General features: G+C 39.8%; 1 protein-coding gene across 1 annotated transcript in view; it reads right to left on the bottom strand.

Annotated features, from left to right (window-relative positions):
- The window catches only part of LOC134422267 (uncharacterized), a 28,185-nt gene that overhangs the window by 6,487 nt on the left and 1,090 nt on the right, over positions 1-20,608 (bottom strand). The window contains exons 2-10 of the mRNA XM_063164257.1: positions 20,126-20,230; positions 16,793-16,892; positions 15,400-15,650; positions 14,972-15,112; positions 11,464-11,623; positions 10,210-10,247; positions 9,421-9,504; positions 7,315-7,369; positions 2,966-3,143 (exon numbers count right to left, since the gene is read on the bottom strand). Of these exons, the coding sequence (XP_063020327.1) occupies positions 2,966-3,143; positions 7,315-7,369; positions 9,421-9,504; positions 10,210-10,247; positions 11,464-11,623; positions 14,972-15,029 (573 nt within the window). The 5' untranslated portion in view covers positions 15,030-15,112; positions 15,400-15,650; positions 16,793-16,892; positions 20,126-20,230. The remainder of the gene's footprint in view (positions 1-2,965; positions 3,144-7,314; positions 7,370-9,420; positions 9,505-10,209; positions 10,248-11,463; positions 11,624-14,971; positions 15,113-15,399; positions 15,651-16,792; positions 16,893-20,125; positions 20,231-20,608) is intronic.

Genomic DNA, 20,608 nt, shown 5'->3' with positions numbered 1-20,608 from the left:
ACAATGGAATCTGATAAGAAATCTAAAACATGATGCAATGTGAGAGATTACTTAGTCATTAGATTTACTTTCCTTAGTTATGCAGCAGAGAATGAGGGAAAACAAAGATACTCAACAAGGAAGAAAGAAAGAAAGTAAATATTTTTTCTGCAACCTAGCATCCCTGTAGAATAGCTGGGATAGGAATTCTGAAATTTGCAGGTAAACCTGTGTGGTAATGGTGAAGGCCTTTAGCTGGGAAACACCCACAAAACTCAGCCAGGGAATTTTAATGGTTTCAGAGGAGCCCAGGTGCTGCATGCCTCCTTCTAGCATTAGGAAAACCCATAAGAATATTAAATATGATCTTCTGACAGTGGATTAAACCCAAACCCTGCTCAACTCTCAGCAAAGGAGAACTCGGGGGAAAAATGGAATCTGATTTTCAAGATGTCATGTGGCCAAAATAACAGCTTTCTATAACAGCTCTGCATGCTACCCTCAAAAAACTAATTACCAAGGAAGTTTCAGAACCAGAACTAATTTTATACAGCTTTCAAGCCTCTCAATTTCAGAACACAAGGTAAACTCCTCATTTTGCTGTTTTGAAGTGAGCTGATCACTAACTGATTATGATAACAGCATATCCTGATCTGTGTAAAGCTATGTTGTGCTCTTTCACACAAAATAGTGATGCACAGCCTTGCTAGTTTATAGTAGCAATTTGTGAGACAATAATTTAAAGTGTGTCACTGTGCTGCAAGTTCCTGATATTGACTCTCTGAGCGAGTCCTGGTACAGCATCTGTGTGGTAAGCAGGTGTGGTCAATTCTCCATGTTTACCTCCTTCCAAACAATAGTCATTTTCATATTTGTATTCTAGCATTTCCACTGCAATTTATTTGCTGAGCTTTAAATCATACAGAGTTAAGTGTCTATAGTTAGCTTTAAGAGGGCTTGTTGGCATCAGCTCAAGACTTCACCAGAAATACAGGGCACTAAGCATATGTCACCTCTTATGTCATGAAACAACCCAGTAGGTGAAGTGTTACCTCCTCCCCTCCTGCAATTCAATTTTATTGACACAAAACCAAACAAAAATATGGGAAGTTCAACAGTCCCCGCCTTTGGAAAATAAGAAGCACTGATAAAATAATTTGTATGCTAATTCACAGTGCACTGATGCAGAAATGGGAACAAAAAAATGTAGACAGTGAGGCACTTAACCACACTGCTAATACTGAAAGAAAACTCTGCTCTGTGTGCCCTAGACCTTAACTTGAGGATAAACACATTATAGGAAGAATGTAATTGCTGATGAGACCTGTTTATATTTATGAAAAAAGCATGGCATCAGAGAAATACTGTTATTTTGGGGAAACACTGTTATTTTGGGGAGTGGATCCCAGGGAGATTTCTATGTTTCTATGTACACAGGTAGATGTAGGAGGAGAATGAATATTGAATATAGATAATGAGTTTCCAAGCTGAGATGGGGAGCAGAGCTTGGAGCATTGGATTTTAAAGAGCTGGCTTCACCAGACTGAACTGAACCTTAACTCTAACCCAAATTCCTTTCAATCTATCAATTTTCTATTCTAGGAAAAACAATTCAAACTTTGCTATCAAGAAAAGAGGTGACCAGATTTCAATTTCTTTTTTTTTAAAGTCATGGTTCTCTCCTGCCAAAGAACTTTCAAGTTAAATCTATGTTAACAGAAGCACCTGGCCTTTGCTTTCAGATTACATTAGATTCCTTCTCTCTCATATACTTCAAATAATTGATTTAAAGTACAGATATCAAAGTGGTCTCCAGGGTTTTGTGAAAATGGTAGGCAAGTTGCTAGATTAAAGTAATTTTGACTGAACTATTGTTTCTATGCCTTGAATTAAAAAAGGAGAAAGTCACACAGCACATTAAAACAAAGGCATCAGCAGCTCTTGCTTTGACAATAAAATTTCTAGACAGAGCTCTCTTCCTTCCTTTGGGCAGGCCAAGTGCTCTTCCCTTCCCATACTCATTATCTAGGTTTAGTAAAAGTTTGGACCACACTCTAATCAGCTTCTGTCTTGTCTTTTCATAGACAGACAGAAACATTTCACTCTAAATTCACAACCTAGTAATGTTTTCAAGTCTGTTTCTTACCTGTTTCAGAGCTAGCTAAACTAAAGTTTAGAGAGATGTTATTCCTAGGATCACTGAGGAATCCTGTTATTTTCCCCTCAGATCATCAATTCACCTTTTTATCCTGTAGGACACATCACCAACTCTAATTCCTCCTTCCATCTCCTGCAGCAAGCAGCCCCCTTACAGGAATACTGCATAACAGCCTGGGGCATGACTCCTAATCTTTGTTCAACAGCACAAGGAAACTACTCACTGCAATGTCACTTGGGTGTGTCACAGAGGAGTAAACATCGCCCTCTTTCACTGGGAACAGTGCAAGGAGTAATGCTGGAGGTGTCCTGCCACTTTGTGTTCCCATAGAGATGGGAGCACCACTTACCTCCCATCAAAAGGGGTAATACGAAGCAATTTATGCTTGAACAGCCACTGGCCAGCATTGCCTTGGAAACGTGTGCTTGCAATTCATATCTTGCCCTTATGAATGGCCACCTGGCTCTTGTTGTCAATTTAAAATAATCTAGCCTGCTGATGGGAAAAAAATTCTGCCAAGCTCTTATTATGTTGTTATTGCTGGGAAATGGCTGTGTAATGTCTCACTGACAAGTGTTAGAACATATGTATCCAAAAGCACTGTCAAAGTCTTATTTGCAATAGAAATTCAAAGTCCTTGGGAGAAACTTGTGGTTGAAAACACATGGCAGAAAATACAGAGTAGCAAAGGAAAATAATAAACTCACCAAGATGCTGTTAAGGTCTGATGATCACAGTGAAATGAAGCTGCATTGTATTTTACTGAAGGGACACAACCATTAATGAATTCTCAGCAAGCATCACCTATTGCAGTTTTTATGGCTATTATGAGCTGAAAATTAAGATAACAGTTATTACAGAATTCCATTTCCCACAGATTTTTCCAGGACAGTGAACACAAAGTTGAAAGAAAGCAACCTTTGATTGATACATCTCAGCTGATTTGAAGCTAGTTAAGGTGCAGTTTTTGCAGAGGCTTTGGTGCAGAAATATTCTTGGAAGGTTCCTGCAAGGGTAAAAGAGAAAAGCTCTATTTAAAGCCCCTTGAAATTCAGCTAATGGATAAAAACAAGGAACAGATGAAGACTCAAGGAAGTAGAAATAAAACAAATGGGAATGAACAGAGTTCTACCCCCTCAGATTCTCTCTCAAGAGAGGGGAAGATCTTGAATGTTGCTTGAGGCCAAAATGATTCAAAGTGAAAAGGTTTAGTAGGTTATTAAAACACAGCAGACTTAACTTGAATGACAAATCAAAGAGAATGTTTAATAACTCTGAGAAATGTAATAACCAGAATGTCAACTACTTAACTAATAAAATATCATTTTGTTATTCCATGGGGGTCACCCCTTACAGCCTTTAAGGAAGATTAAACATCATTTTTGTTAGTAAGACAAAAGAAACTCGATACAATTATTGAAAATCATTTCAGCTACCTATTCTAGTATAAAATATACCTTTTATAGTATAAGGAAAGTATTATATTTATTTATAAATTCGTTTTGGCACTCTTACTTGGATTTGAGGACTCATTCTAGGCAGACAGGAACATGCTTGTTTCCCAGGAGTGGGAATCTACACAAGAGCTCCTCAAACATTCTCATTTTTCAAGAAGTCTCATTGTTTGTCTGCCTTACCAGAACACCTCAGGGACCCAAGCTAGAGACCAGGTTTTCCCCAGCTCTGTGCACAGCCCAGCCTGCTGGGTACAGCAGAGTGCCTCTTGCTCAGGCTCAGCCATTGCCACTGCTCCTGTGGGCAGTCCCCTGAAACTGGAGTGATTTGAAGTATTAACTTATAAAATTTAGTTTTCAAAACCTTGAGAACTGTGCTCCTGCTTTGGTACCAGTGTCGCCATGCCAGTAGTACATTGCATTTCTCTAGAATCTATTTTCCTACACAAATGGGGCCCAACTGTTTAATAATTGCCATCTTTTATGGGTTTTTTACCTTTCCTGAGGAACATACTTTGTTATTGTTACAGACATAAATAATGTAAACTATAATATTTTCAACAACTCACAGTTTGCCAGAATAAAGACCAAATTCAGAACTATTTTGAGAATATTTGACAAAAATAAACATTAGGACTGCATCATTCAAAACCACTGGAGAGCTCCCAGTAACTTGAGACAAAGAGTAATACACAATTTTTAGTGAAGTGATATACATAATAATATGTATCTCTTAAATCTAATATACTTAAGTATATCTAATATATACTTAAGCACTGCAGATACATTTGAACTATTTCTTAAATAACTTTTTAAACTGCTAGTATATGAGAAACTGAAAACTTTTCTTGTCATCCAGTCCTGTCATATTGTTGCCAACACTTAATCCCCACTTATTGAAAATACAGGTTTTGCTTTAAGATAGTATTTAAAACATGGTATTATAGAGAAACAGGAATAGAAATATTTTCACTTTGCTTTGGAAAAGTGTAGAACTTTTCCATTGAAAGGCTTTTAACTTCTTTTCACCACTAGTCATGAAACCTAGAAATGCACTTCACTCATGAAAATGACAGATGAGATGCTCCAGAGGGAGGCAATTGCAGCTTGAAGCTAAAGACCATGTAGTAGAAAATATAACAGCCCACAGAGGACAGTCAGAGGCTTCAAGATAATATTTGCTCCACTAGTTTTTGTTGCATAAATAAAAGATCTACTTAACAGGCTTAGGAAGTCCAATAAATACACCCCTTTTTCCATTTTAGCTGCAGCTCTAGAATAAAAAGGTAAAAGGGTTTAAAAAGTACACAATTTCCTCCTGTCTTTAGTTTCTGTGAATACTATGTATGGTTGCTTAGGCAGGGTGGAGAGGGTGTAAGGGGATAGAGAAGTTAATAGCTTCTGATTTGTAGGCAATGCAGCGCTGGTCAAGCCACTTCTGCATGGGACAACCTCACAGGAGTGTCATTGGACACATAAAGTGCAAGACAGGAGATAAACAAGAGAGTAACTAATGTAGACAATATGATTCTGCTGAAGGGGTTTCAGGATTTCCAGCTAAATCTGGTGAAACTCTGTGTCTGTCCATCTCAGCTAAAGAAACTTGCATGGTTTAACTTCTCTTACATCAAAAGAAAACTTTGAATTATAAATGTGCTTGATATAATTGTTGGGGCAGGATGGAAATTTGCACAGAACTTTTTTCCTACACGGCTGAAGCACAAGGCAAAGGCAGCCAAGTTTTGTAGCACAGCTGTGCAGGAGGGAAGAAAGGGAAAAGATTCTGTTCAGGATCCTCCCAGGTAAGCCCAGAAAGCCTGATGAGGAAAGGAAACAGTGAAGTTCAGGCTGCTGCACTACTGAGCAGGTGCAGGTGTGCTTGCATGAAGCCCAACACAGCAATCTCAGCCTCTGAAATCAGACACCTAAACATGGGTTGACTGCTGCTCTCACATTCTCTGTACTTAGTCCAGCTGCTTGAAATTTTATCTGAATTTAAACACCCTGGAAGAGGATGCCAGCCAGTTGCACACAGTAGAGTCTTCCTCCCACTGCAAATATGCCAGAACTTTCTTTGCAGGATGAGCACAGCAGCTCAGCTCAGAGGGACACGCTGTGCCACCAGCTGAAGTCATAAACAAAGCAGAGCTCACAGAAAGCCAGGAAAAAGCTCTTACAAGTGTCTGCCCTGAAGCACTGATCTAAACAGCTCAACTGATGTCTGGATCTTCACTGGGGTCACAGGCCATAAAAAGAGATTTTAACTGCAGGTGCCTCAGGACAAAGTCATTTGTGCTAGAGAGAGCACAGAGTATCCAGTGATGCTGCTGGTGGTGAGAGGTTTAGCAGAGCTTAAAAGAGACACAAGGCCATGCCTGGCTTTCCAGGCAATCTTGCATTATTTATTCCCCTGAGCATTTTTGGCCAAACTGCAACCCAGGAATCGTTTTTCACTCCTTAGCTCTCCAGAGCAGATCAATTTGGCAGTGCTCAAGTCACAGGCCCTGCATAAAGCTTCTCCTCTGCATGTTTAAACTGAAGAGTTTGATGCCTTCACAACAGGAAACCAGCCACAGCAAAGAACACACCTCTCCTATGCTCTAACTGTGCATTAGTCACTTGCTCCCCCATATTTATGTGTTATAAGTAAAAAGTAAAGCAGTAAGTATGAGCTGCTACTGGCTTCCTGTTTGCACCTTGTAGCTTCCACTAAAAATTGCCACTTGAAAACTAAAGAGAATGAAAAGAGCCTTTCAATGATTGTGTTTTTTCACATGTGACAGGATAGCTCCTCTTGAGTATGTACTTAACCTGAAATTGTGTTTTAGAAAGATAAACCCAGCAGCTGATTAACAAATGCTGCTTTCATCCTGAATTACTTATAAGCTCTGTGGAGGTCATATTAGCACTATATGATTTGGTTCTAATCAGGGATATAACAGCAAATACAGATTAGTTTATAATTAATGCAAAATTAAGTGGTCATCAGGAGTGCTGATTTAAGCCTTCTGGAAGACAATAGACTACAATTTCAAACTCCTTCTTTTTAGCATCTACTGAAGAAAGGTATTCCTCAAGGAAGAAAAGGTGTCCCTGATGTAAATGATGAAAAAGGTCAGAACTTAGGGCACATCTGATAACACCTTGCTGAAATTTAAAATTTCAAGTAATATGACTTAGCAAGAGCTCATTTTCTATTTCTAGGTGTGGCTTCTGCTCTGTGGACTTTTGTCCAGCTGAGATCAGCCTGCTCCTGCATGATGGCCTTGCAGGCTGTCAGATTGCAGCATCACTGTTCTGCTCCTCTGGGCACTGCCTCAGGACAGGAGAGTTGACCAGGTAACAAAAGGAAGGGAAGCTGGCAGCTCCCCTTCTGCTGCTCCCCTTCTGCACAGGAGGTGTTAGAGCTGGGGGAGCATTTCCCTTGAGACGGTTACACCAGGGTAAACCGACAGGACAGGAAATGCTGGAAATGAGAAGTGACACCAGAAGGAATCGAAAAGCTCAAGGACTGGAGGTTTATTGCAAGAAATGCAGCTCAGATGTTCTATAGATCCAATACTTGCTGAGGCCAAATATGCCTTTCCTGTACACAGTCTGGTTTAAAAGTTAATTATCTGATAACTCTGGGCCATAGGAAACTAGGCATGCAATAGGAATGCTTTCCCATTCTGCTTTTGAGAACTTCCAGTGCGTTTAGCACAGGAGAACTTTTGCACTTACCTGCAAACCAATTTGTGGTTTGTACAGATGCCATTTGAATGAAGCACAGTCCTCTCTGAAAATAAACATTAACTTAAGGTTACAAGAAGCTTCATAAATTTCTCAACTCTAATGGAGATTTGCTGGGAAAAGTAATGTAAAAATCAGTCTAAATCACACTTAAGAAGTGAACTCTTGAGAATGTGGCTGATAGGGCAGCAGGAATAATATTTCTAAAAAAACCCCCACAAAACGGTTGAGAGAAAGCAACCATTCACATCTTCAAAATACTACTCCAGATTTTTTTGTTGTTGTTGTTTTTGTGTTTTTTAAATCAGTGGTTTAGTCATTGCAACCTACTGGCTGATGCACTGGGAGAAAAATCTATTACTACCCTTAGTCCAGCTCCAGATGAAATGGTCTCAAACCAGTTCACAGTGGTTTTTGGAGACAGTCTCAAAATAGACTTGCATAATCATTCCAAATGAATGCATTGGAGACTGAGCTATTTCTGATCCCTAAACCCAAATACATCTTTTAAATATTGCACCATTTCCTATGTTTTTAGGTAATAACTATTGATTAAAAATTCCCAGGCAAAATTTTAAGCGTTCTGTTTTTCATAGCTGCAGGACACCAATTAATGCAGAAAAGGAATGCAGTTCACTTAAGAACTGCAAAGATACTTTGCCAGTAATGACAAGGAAGGCATGAAGCAGATCAGCAGATAAATCATACTCTGGAAAATTCATATCCTTTACCAATTTCAGTAATTGCTTTTTTGCTCTACCTGTATAACCTAGTGCAGAGAAAATAAATGTCATTACTTATAAAGGTAGACAGGGAATTAGGCAATGAAAATAACAGCTATAAAACAGATGAGCTGGGCATCAATGGCTCCTCTGTACAGACACATTTTTATGTTCCCATGGGTCCATAACTTGCCAGTGAAGCCACAATCCTTCTCTCCTTAGAGGCACTTAGCTCAGTCTTAAACTAAGTGGAAGACAAATTGAAAATCTGCTCCTCCATGGTTAAACACTTTCAGCCTTCAATGGAAACATTTTTCTTAATTGTCAAAGTTGTAGTACTGGGCTTTGTTGTCGTGATATCCACCCATTCCTAGTGAATACAGTCCAGAATTTTGTAGTTCACCTGAGGTGAAAGAAGCTCCCATCAAGAAAATCACAAAAGCTTATAGGATCACTTCTCTCACATTAAGGACATATCAAACAAGCAGGGCCTTTTGCTTTTTTTTCTGCATGAGCTAAATTCCACTTTGAGAACATTTCAGTAGCAGGCTTTTGGATTTAATTTGACAAAAAAATATTTCTGCTTTCCGCTGCATCTAAATCTTGATTTATATCTCCTGTACCTCAGCTGATGCCTATAGATTGCCAGAACACATCATTTTATTCTCTTCTCATGATTTTGTACTGCACACAAAGCAGCTTGCCTGCCTGGTTTACTGTTTTATTCCTCTTTGTAGTTACAGCACAATTCATTTTCCAATCACATGGGAAGAGCTGCATTAAAATAGCTGAAACTTCAAAAAAGAAATTATTTCCATGTCAGCAGCTGCTGCAGTGGACTTCTGTAGTCACAGGATAAATACCACTCTAGGCTCTAAGTGATCATTATCAGTCAATTTTAGACCCAGAATAAAAGTGCCCCAGGAGCAAAGGCATCACTAAATACTGATGAAACATAGGGCTGTATGCACTGTCCATTATTTACATCATAAAAGAATGTATCAGAAGCTGCATTTAGAGAGCAATCTCTCCAAGTTTACAGCTCAGCTCCAAGATGAAATAGAGACAAATTTTTCATTTGTTTCAAGATTATTAGCAAGTGTTTCTCTCACGCTGTATTTATGAAGAACTCAGGCAGAAAGAACCACCAGCCTGCTGAGCATGCAATAACTTATTACCCTTGAACCACACATTTAACACATAATGATTGAAAATATGAAATCTGTATTTTACTAGGAGATTCAAAACTGAATCTCCAAGAGAGAACAATTATAAATACACCCTTTATCTTGGTATTCCAGGCCCCTTTTAGGGGCACAGCACAAGCACATGCATCATTTTACCAGGCCAAAAATTATACTTACCTTTACCTTACCTTTTCTGTGTCTATTTAATTCAGCCTCCAAAATCCGTGCTTCTGTTTCCAAAGCAGTTACTTGTCTCTGCAAGTCATCAGTTACTATAAGTGGGACTCAAGGCTGTTATTAAATAATTTATACCAAAATGACTGCACAACACCTGTCTCCAAGATGCTCAGCTCTCCTGTAATCTGATGCCACGTGAAAGAGATATTTGGTTTCCAGAGCAGAAATCACAGGCCACACTGCAGATTTGTTCAGGGAGTTTATCCAACTGGGAGTGCCTTATCCCTGACCAAAGTGAACATTTGGATAAGCTTTGAATTCTCAGGGCTGCCAAAGTCATCTTCTGTTCAGAGGGAAAAGCCCAGTTCTCACAGGCAAAACACATGTAAACATTGTAAAATTAATTAAAGTTGGAGCAAAACTCATGAACAGGCAAAGAATGAGAGAAGAAAAAATGCTGTTTATAACATGAGATAGAGGGCTTGGTATTTCACCCACAGAAAACAACAAGCTGGTGACTCATTCCAGACAATTTCCCCCTCCAGTTCTGTTGGGCAGCTCATCTCCTATGTAACAGATGGTTTCTTTTTCTGCTCCTCACACTTCTGGAACTCACACCTTTCCTGAAATGGTGCTATAGGAATACCAGACACTAACACAAATATTTTTTGGAGAATATAGTAAAAGTTTGAAAACCAGACTATAGAAACATGAGAAATTAATTTCTTACCTCCATATTCTACCTTTATTCCACTCTCTCCTTGTAGTTCTAAAGTTCCTTTTATTCCTGAATGTCTCACTTTTCCAGGGAAACTCTATAGGTCTCTCAATTCTTCTCCTAGAATTTAACTTAAAATAAAAAATGATTCAAATGCTTCCTAAATTTTTCTCCCACTATGTTTCCTTAGTGCTTTAAGAGAGCATCTAACACCAACTCCTTCCCCCTTGGTGTTCCACCTGCTCACCCCCAGGAAAATAAAAACATCTCAGGAAAATTGAATTCTTCCCATGGAAATCTTCATTTCCTAGGAAATGCATTACTTTGAAGAAAAAGCCTTTACTACCCCTACATATGGCACTGAAAATCCATGAAATAAATGCCCTCATGTTGTTCCATCCTCTTAAACAAGAAAGCCAATCTTGTTCAGCTGTAATCCAATCCCACATCACAGGGTATGATCTAGAAAATCACAGCATGAGCTAAATCACAGCATTATTAAGGATTCCTCTCTGGAGTAGTTTGTTGAAAGATACTGCTGGCTTTGCTTGTTTCAACCATGGAACTGAGGAGGGGCACAGAGGAGTAGTGGACCAGAAGATGTCTGTACAGAATCTCAGTGCATGCCACTGGAATTTTGTGTCGCAGTTCATATGAAGAGGTGACATTGAGAATTTCCTTTGTGGATGGAAGGCAAGCACCTCATTCCAAGGTGGGTGGGTTGCACATGATAACACAGATGTGATATAGTAAGAAAATATACAATTTCATGCCTACTTGTAAAGAGTTTGGGCAGAAGCTGATTTGGTCACTTGGCAGAGAGCGTGACTGGGTTCTGCCACATGACAGAAAGCATTTTGGAGCCATTTGCTGCTTGCAGCAGCACATGAAAAAAATTACCTGACAAATCACACCTTGGGGGAATTCTGCTTTTGATGAAGCAATCAAGTTATGACCATCAGATTAGGAGGCAAATCTAGCAAGCATGATTTCTGGTTTTGAGAACTGGCCCCTGGAAAGAAGGAGCAGTAATAATTTAGTAGGAGATAATAGGAAGTGATTCAGAGTACAAATGGTACGATCAGATTAAAATCTCATTACATCTCTATTTTATGGGCTGCTGTGAAAATTTACAATATTATTTTTTTATTTATTAAAAGCCAAGTATCTAGAGTAGTATTATAAATGCAGAAAGCATGTTCAGCTTCCTGAAATTGTGCAGAGCCTACAAAAGGCTAGTGGGGCAGAAGAAAATGAGAGAAGTAAAGAGACAAAATGAAAGACTGAAGGAGGCATGAAACAAGACTAAAGGGATGATAGGGAGTGTCAAAATTGCAGTATTGCTAAGTGGTCATGGCTCTGTTCCTGCTCACCCTTTGCACCTTTGGGACCATCTCTAGCTGGTAAGACACTGGCTGCAGACGTGCTGCACTGAACTTCTGGGCAGGAATAAATTGTCTTTGCAGGTTCTTCTGTGCTAACTGAACTTCTTACTCCTAGCAGGGAAAGCCAAGGCATTGAAAGGATGAAAAAGAGTCATTGCTAAGTCCACAGATCCGTGACAAATCAGTCATTTAATAAATTTCTCCATTTGCATAATTCTGAGGTGTTACCTGGGAAACACACTCCTGTCTTCAGGCAAAAGGGATAGTGTCTGAATCATAGCATATAGCCCCTGATGGTATCTGTGCATATTGAAAAGAAACAACCAAACTTAAAACAGTCTGAAAGTCTTGAGGTCTAATGAAAATACCTTATATCACAACAGTCATTAATCTCACTGTGCTACAGATTAATTTCGGTGTTTTGTTCATTATATGTTGAAATGTACAGCCTTTATCTTCATGCCAAATGAATCATACAATATTCCAGTTGAGGATGAATCCTCAGCAGCTCATTGTGTTTCTGCAGGGACTCCACACCTATCAGGAAATGCCTAAGCTCAAAGTGATTAAGTGCTTCTCTTATCAGAATCTCCACTAATTGCATACACCCACACCTTAAAGGACAAAAAGCTCAAGTATCTTTGAGCAACAATGATCTGAATGCCTCCCCTATTTCTCCTTTGTATATTAAAAAACCACATTTTTCCTCAGCATTACATCTCAGAGCTGAGCTCCTTTTGGATTCCAAAAGATCTGCAATCCTTTGCTGCCCTCTCTGAGCAGAACAGCAGTAACAGATAGAAACATCATAAGGTAAAAGCTCTGACTGGCTGCACCACAGTGATTGCCCTTGTTTGCAATATGAGTGTCAAATGTGAGGCAATCACACCCATGTATTCTTTTTAACTGAAACACCCCCCAAATTAAACTACCACAGACTTGTGACAAACTTATAGTACATAAGCTACTTATTAAAGGCAAGTGGCCTTAATTTCTCTTAATTTTCCCAGTTCTACCAGTCAAAAAAAGAGAAGCCTCAGGAAACACCATTTGGTTGACAGATTTGGGTAAAAAGAGAAAAATCTAATCCAGAATGAATTCTGCTCTTCACCTCAATTATTTCTCTTTATTTTAAGCTTCAGAAAAGATTTCCCACAGAGAGCAGCTTCCCCTGTCAGGTTTCATCTGATAAAGTACCATATAGAGTATAATCATTAGAATATTACAGTAGGAACATTATAATTAGGATAAAAAGCAGAGGTTAAGAAGCACCATTTTTCTATATTCTTCTTTGTGCTTCCTCCATTAGGCTCCCATCAAAGTTTTGAGCAATGGCATATATTAAAATAAAAGAAGGAAGGTATTTAGCTAACTAGTATAACAAACTTGAATCCTGGTTTATATTTCTTATCCAATTCCATGGACTCCAGACAGTTCTTAACACCCTGTAAGGATTTTCTTCTGCTGATTTTCTGTACTGTGTTAATTATACAATACTAGGGAAGTTGGCATTGCTGGTGTCTTCCTTGAAGGTAACAAGACAAAGCTCAAAATAAAAGAAAACTTGAAAACAAAATGTAAGCCTTCAGATAAGTTCACTCCCTGCAGGGATTCAACCTCACACAAATCTCTGTTGGTTTTGCCAGCCAGGAGCTAAAATCTATTTACATCCTTAGTTTTCCAGGGTGCTTCAATCCTTTATTCTAGAAGAGCCCAAGTGCCTGTTTACACTTTGACAAAATGGTGGCAGGTTTTCCCAGCAATTGCATCACTTTCCAAGGCAACTGATGACAATTAGCTCCAAGAACAGCTTAGATAAAAAAAACCCCAACAAATGCACCAAATTTCTCACAAAAAATGGAATAAATCTTTGGAATCTGAAAAAGAAAAGAACAGATTTTGCAATCTACACTTATGGTTATAGAAGGACAGAGAATTCCACGTAGAGAATCACATTGTGTGGATTTAATGGCAGTCTTCAGGTCCCAAAGCTTACACAGTTTGAGATTTCTCAGCAGAGATCAGAATTAGGCTTTGAAAGATGCTCTGAAATTTGTATTTAGGAGGTAGCTAGTTTGCAAAGTCCTTTTTGAAGGCAGGTAATTAATTTTTTCCTCCTTAAAATATGCTTTAAGCCATGATTGACCCAATGCAGGTAATGGCAGAGAGGGGAACCTGGTGAGGCAGCAGGTGGTCAAGACCACCAGATGTGGCCTTGGAGGTGACAACTCTTGGGTCATCAGCCCAAAAGCCCAAAACCTGGCAGCAGAGGACAGGCCTGTTGAATTAAAGTCCTAGGAAACCTGTATTTACGCACAGACTACTCAGGGGCAGAACGCTCTTAGTGAGGTTCCACCCTCCTGACCGCTCTCCTTGTCAGCCCACAAAAGTCCCTCCAAACCATCGTGTCTGCATCAACCTGCAAAGGCTGCAAGGCCCCAGCACAAACACTCATCCCAGCAAGGGAACTCTTCCCTTCCCACACCTCTGCCACAGCAGTACACAGGGAAGCTTGGCTTGCCTGGCAGCCAGCTCAACAGAGAGCTGGAGAAAAAAGTGAAACAGAAACCGGCTGGATTTTTAGCATGAGGACAAGGCTGCCAAAAGAAAAAGGTATATCCTCTGCATTTCTACCAAAAGCTGTTATTTTATGCTCTGTTTTGGCAAGGGGTTGCTCATTTATCTCTGCCTTGCACAATCCTGGTGATTGCCTACCTCATTCTCCCACCCCTATTTACAGGGGCCGCATGTGGCATCCCGGGGGTGAGCCCTTTGCTCTTTGCCTGGCCTTGGGCTGTGGCACGTTGCAAATGAACAACTCAGGAATCAGCACAGCTGCAGGCACTGGGTTTTGACTGTAAGGTTTTTCCCCTTTTTCAGTCAGTGGATCCAGTTTTCAGTGACCTAGGAGAAGGAGGGCTCTTTCAGACCTGCTTTACTGCAGTGACTGCCTCTCCTGCGACAGAGCTGGCACTGCCCAGCTGGCCAAGGTACCATTGTGTGGACACAGAAACTACATTGTGTGCTAGGTGGCTCTGTAACATTAATAACATAAAAGTTAATCCTGAGGAAGAGACATTTCAGCAATTTTGCTTGCAGAAAATTTTCTTACTAAGGCTAAGGTCTGTTAGATGTTTCCATCTGCAAAAGTTCAAGCTCTCAATCCCTGCAGCAGTGTCAGGAGGAGTTTTGTTCCCAGGATCCCATTCTGAAGCTATTATGTGGTGGCATCAGATAGAGAAGTTATAGGCTGTCAGTTAATGCCTTGTATCTTTCCTATTCAAGAGCTAGGATAAATTTAGTGTCTGTAAAAATATAATGAACAATCAGTTCAGTGCAGTGCTACTTGTCATACATGATTTGATAAAAACATTGTAGAGCCAACATCTTTAAAAAGAGATTTGGAATTAGAGATCTGTCAGGTTTTTTTAAATAAGAAGCAGAAATTTCCAGGCTGACCTTTGCTGTTTTGGCCAAGAAGCAGACATGGGATCTCTATGCTGTCAACACTGGGCATTCACGGCTCAACTCGTAACCTTGTAACCCACAAAAATGTCTGGTTTGTTGTACAGCTGTTGAACTTCCCTGGAGGTTTCTTGCCTGCAAAAGCAGAAGTATGAAGCAGACAGGATTGTCAGCAATTTCCCCACCCCTAGGTTCTCACTAGGTCAAGACACTATCTTGCTTAAGCATAGTTCTTCCACGTAGCAGAAATTTCACTAAACTCTGCCAAACCCAGCATGTTTATATGAAGAACAGAATTTACACGACTATTGTAAATATCTGCATTAAGCAACAAATAAAAAATAATAAGGGCAGGTGGCTTAGTATTCACAAACTATTAAATGTTTTTCTTAGCTGAGTTTGTAATTTCTTTATCTGCTTACCGCTACATCTTTCTCCAGAATTACTTGGTTGTGGTTCCACATTTGCATAGAGAGCTCCTCACTATTTGGATCCTTGAATGTACCTTCTTTCTGCAGACCATTATTTTGGGGGAGTGGTCTTATGTCTGTGCATTCTTGAATATCAAGTGAAACTCTGCAGATTTCCTTGGAGAAGGAAGCAGATCAGCACAGGAGAGCACTTGGCTTTTGAAGCTTCAAACTTTCCTTTGGAGCCATCACTTTTGAGTATTCTTCACCAGCAGCAATATCATGTGGGAATAACAGAAGTGAGAACTATACCCAATTATTTTCATCACAACATAGCAGGGTGACAGCTCCCAGACACTTGCAAAAGAAAAAAAGGTTAAAGCACTGGGTAGGAATGCACAGCTACCTCACTGATTCTCTTTGATGTCAGACCATCAGAGTGCTTTTATTCTGAAACCAGGAGTTCACAGAGTGTTTCACACTTTTCATTGAGACAATTAGAGACAGGATTAAAGACTTTTGAAGAACAAAACTCTAGGAATAACCTTGCCTTAAAAAAACCTCAGAGCAGGCATCATGGAGCACGATTCCTAATAGGTGCTCATACAGTGAGCATAATTAGAGCTCTTAGAAATATATAAAATGGAAGCTGTCCTATGCAGAATTATTTTCTTGGGAATTAATAGTGATTTATCCCTTGTCTGTGTATCCTACCATGCATCCATGCTTCTGCACAATCAGAAGGATGGAGCAGAGCTGAAGTTCTTTATTTCTCTTGACTTGTCAGCCTGCCAAAGGGACTGTGCACATGAACAGTTGTTCTCTGTTTTGTTTTCTATCCTGAAATAGTCAAGCCTCATTAGCGATATAATCTTCAAGTGTCGTGTGACTGCTTGGTATATTAAGAACAAGGTAAAAGCATCAACTTCTTGTGAGGGAGAAGGGAATTTCTACAGTAGGACACACTAGGAACAGTGGCACAGGAAAAACACAGCTTGCAAGGCTGAGCATAATCTTGGCAGAGGCTGTTAAGAGAGTGAGACAGTTCTGAAGCAGACCAGACCAAAAAACCCAAACAACCTGCTTAATTCAGAGGAAGTTCTGTTTGACATTCAAAGTTGATGATTCCCAAAGGATCTCTCAGTTATTAAGAACACCTGTATTGAGCTTCTCCTCTTCTGAAAATCTACTGAGTTTCCTGTCATCTGAGGTTAAAGACATGTGAGCTTTAAAACATGAGATTCTGAATGAAGATAAATAACATCAAGATGCTGTTCTTACCATCCCAAGTCAGCTCTTCTACTTCAATTACATTATAAAAGTTTGACTATGAAGTCAAAAAAAGTTTGACTATAAAGTCAAAAAATTTCTCTCTTCAGCTTCATGGAGCTTTAAGGGATCTTACCTTACATATTTGGAATGCATCTGCAGATGGGACACCCATGACTCCATAATAGTTTTTATCCAGCACCAGGCCACATTGCATCCAGCTTTCTGTTTGACCCCTGCAAAGAATTCATTGTTTAGTGCAACTATAAAACTAAGCACAGTGTAAATCTGTGCATATTTATATCTTTATCCTTGAGAATAGCTATGGTTTTATACCAGCATTAAAGGAATGTTTAGGGAGCTAGAGAGACAGAATATTACAGGTTTTTGTCTGCTCCAGTACACCTGGATACAGAGGTAAACAACAGTGCTTCATGGTTAAACCTGAGTTTACACCCTAATACGTACTCAACTGAATCAAACAAAAATATTTTGATGCTGATACACCTGAATGATGCTGAACTGTTCAGTACTATATGCTCTGAGCAAGTGGTTAAATGTTGCCATCAAACAGTAACAAAACAAAAACAAATGCCATCCATACAAAGCTCAGAACACATTATCTAATTGTTGGGCTAAAGGGGTCTATATACTCTACTGGGAAATTTCTGTCCTTCATTCAACTTGGAGGAACAGGAATATTCCCACTCTGTTCCTTTGCCTTTCCTTCATCTACTATAAATGAAATGTAAGAGGAAGGACATTCTTTTCTGCTGAGACTCCTTCAAACACAGACCATGAACAGGTGATCTTGATGCTTAAGGGCTCACAAAACACCATGGCAGATTTCCAACTCTTCACTCTGGCTGCAATAGAAGATGCTGAATGGCAGCTTTTGCCAAAGCTGGATGAGCTGTTCCGATTTGACAACTGATCTGTCAAATAAAGATTTCTCAAGGGTTTTCATCATTTTGCAGCAAAAGTTTATGAAGCTCAACCTACACTAGCATACAAGAGCTGACATTCACATACAGTTGAAGTATCAGAAGCTGTAAACGCATTTTGCTTCTCAACTAAGTGCACACTGAGAATGGTATTGAGCTGATAAGAATCCAGATAAGGATCCCATATAGATTTACTAATACAGGGTATAGAGTTGTCTCACACTCAAGATCCTTTAATATGCACAACAATACTTGTGAATCATGGTGTAAATACTGAGATTGCCTACCAAGGTTATGGGATCAGCGAAGTCCCTACAGTTCTTCATGATTTTTATTATGTTTCAGCAGGATTTTTCCTTTCTTCTTCTTAAAGTTAATGACTCTGGAAACGATTCAAAGTCATTATAGGGTCTTCAGGACCTGCATTTCAAGAGCTGATCCAAAAGTACTCCATAGGGAAGTAAACAGAAGCTAACCAGGCAAGTGAAAGCACAGCCACCAATGAATAAAGTGGCCTGTAAGGGACCTCTGGTGGACAAGAAGAGTGTTAAATTTCTTTGTATTAACAGAGGAGTTTATCCATTTAACTAACTTACAGCCATTCAGTTGAATGCTATCTCATGTTATAGAATAATCAAAACCATTTTCTACTTGAACAAAAAGAATTTCATGCAAAAAGAAATGGAAATGAATACAGTTGAATCACGAACTCTAATATCATCTGTAACAATGGGATTCTTTATTGCTGTGTATGTACCACTGACAAAGTGAAGCTAAGGCAATCTTTCAGGTGATATAAAACTCACAAGCAGTGATTTTCCAAGGGAAAAGAGTGATCCTTTGAGAACATATCAGTCATTAAAAAAACATTTCCCAGGTTGGGTGAGGTGATGGTACCTGCTGCTTCCAGCAGATGCAGAGGTTGATCAGAGCCATGGTACTCAATAACAAGAGCTTATATTCATGATCAGAGCCATGGTACTTAATCACAAGAGCTATTTATTACAGTGCAGAATATCCCCAAGGACCTTATCCTATTCCAAACTAAATATTTTTAAAAACCATTACAAGCTTGGGAATTTATTTTGATCTCATGGCTTGAAGAGGCTCCCAGCTCTGGGCTTTGGGACGTCTGTTTTCAGAGTGCATGTATAGTCTGACAGACCACAACGTTTGTGCAGATCCCTCTAGGATCACAAATTCTCCTTTGGTAACTGGACTTGTCTTCCCTTGCTGCTCTTTCCCAATCTCCACATGGAGCTAAAACTCTGATAGCTTCTCACGTGGGTGTAACAATAGACATGGGAGATGGTTTGCTGTACAGAAATAACACTCTGAAATGGTTCCCTAGGAAAAGCAGCATGTCTTGGCAACAGTTGTCCTGGCAACTCAGTCCCCTGGCAGAGGGTGGTGGCCACTGATCTGTGGAAACCGATCCATGATTCATTTTTTCTCAGAGACCTGAGTGGAAAGGGAATAGAATTGGAAAGCCCCCACATGTGGCTTCCCCCTATCCCTTGCATTGACAGGAAACTCTCACCAGTCAGAGAGGTTATTTGAATGGTTATGGAATTCTGCCTCTTGAACACAGGTACAGGACAAACTAATTATAAAGTATATTAATGGACAGCATCATTTCAAACACCATTGTTTTGAAATGTTTTTTCAACAAAAACACGTTGTTTTTGTTTTTTCTTTTTTTATCTAGTCACATTAAGAACTGTCTTAACTCTCTACCAGGAAGGAAAATTGCACTGGAAAATCACAGCAGAATATGTCAGCACAGCCATAACAGTATTAAACAGAGCTCAGATAAAAATGACAAAGCACATTTTTGTCTAAGCAAGTATCTTTTCAGAAGACTGTGAAAGCTTTGGTGGCCTGTATAGCTTTTGATTTCATGTCTTATGTGGAGTGTGGCACAGGTGCCCATCAAGGCTAGCAGAAAGACTGTCCTGCACTTGTAACTGCACAGCCAGACCTGAGCCTGAATGAAGCTTGAGGCTCATAACCAGGAGCTCAAATGGTGATCCTTGGCCCATGTTCAGCAATTCCTGATTGCCTGTTATGACCTGATTGCTCTTCCTGCTAGAGTGGCCTCACTGCAAGTTGCCCTGACTTGGGGAAAAGCACACAATCCATTGCTGCACCTGCTCCAAGGCATTTATTGGCCTGGCCAATAAATGTGGACTCAAATGGACAATGTAGAAAAAGGTCTGCTTGCACACATGCATCAGGTATGAGAGAACAGCACACAGAGTGTCCTTTCCCAGCCACAGCACACTGGGATTGCAAATCTCCCTCACAGGGAGAGCAAGCAGCCCTTTGGCCACAGAGTTTCTGGTTCCCAGGAAAAGCAGTGCCACAGAAAAAAGCCATTTCGTTTTCATGGGCTTGTCACCCCTGAGCTGTCCCTTCCAAAGCACAAGTGTGACTGGAGCCTTGGCGTGACTGAATGACCAGCAAGGGGTTGAGTGGGGAGCAGGAGCTTTAGAAATGGATCAGCTGAAAGAAATGAGAAGTACCTGAGTCTTTGCAAGCTCTGAAGGGTCAGTGTGAGCTGAATGGGGCTACACCAGGACATCGGGGTCCAGAACAGCAACACTTCCAGCAGGTGCTCAGAAGCTGATCTGAAAGAAACATTTCTGTTTCAGCAAACAGGACTTGGCAACAAAATTATTTCCTCTTGAAGTATTTCTCAGGGTTTATTCCACTGCTTTAATCTGAATTATGATAATTCATGCATAGGATGATTCTATTTAGCCATGAATATTTGGACAGATATATTTTCATATAGGAGGAATGCAAAAGAGTTTATTAGATGATAGCACAACCATTGCATGAATTCAATATTTGCATAAGAAGCAGAGAAGTGTTTTTCATCAGTTTATGCTTCCCCTTCCATTACCTGCACAGTAAACCCAAACACAATAAATGTTTCAGGATGCTATTAGGCAGGTGGACTCCCAGAGATTTTCAAGGAGATGAAAAAAAGCACCTCAAGCAGT

Source organism: Melospiza melodia, chromosome 9 (assembly GCF_035770615.1).
Source record: "Melospiza melodia melodia isolate bMelMel2 chromosome 9, bMelMel2.pri, whole genome shotgun sequence".
Classification (NCBI taxonomy): Eukaryota; Metazoa; Chordata; class Aves; order Passeriformes; family Passerellidae; genus Melospiza; species Melospiza melodia.
This window is presented reverse-complemented; position numbering and strand designations above follow the sequence as displayed.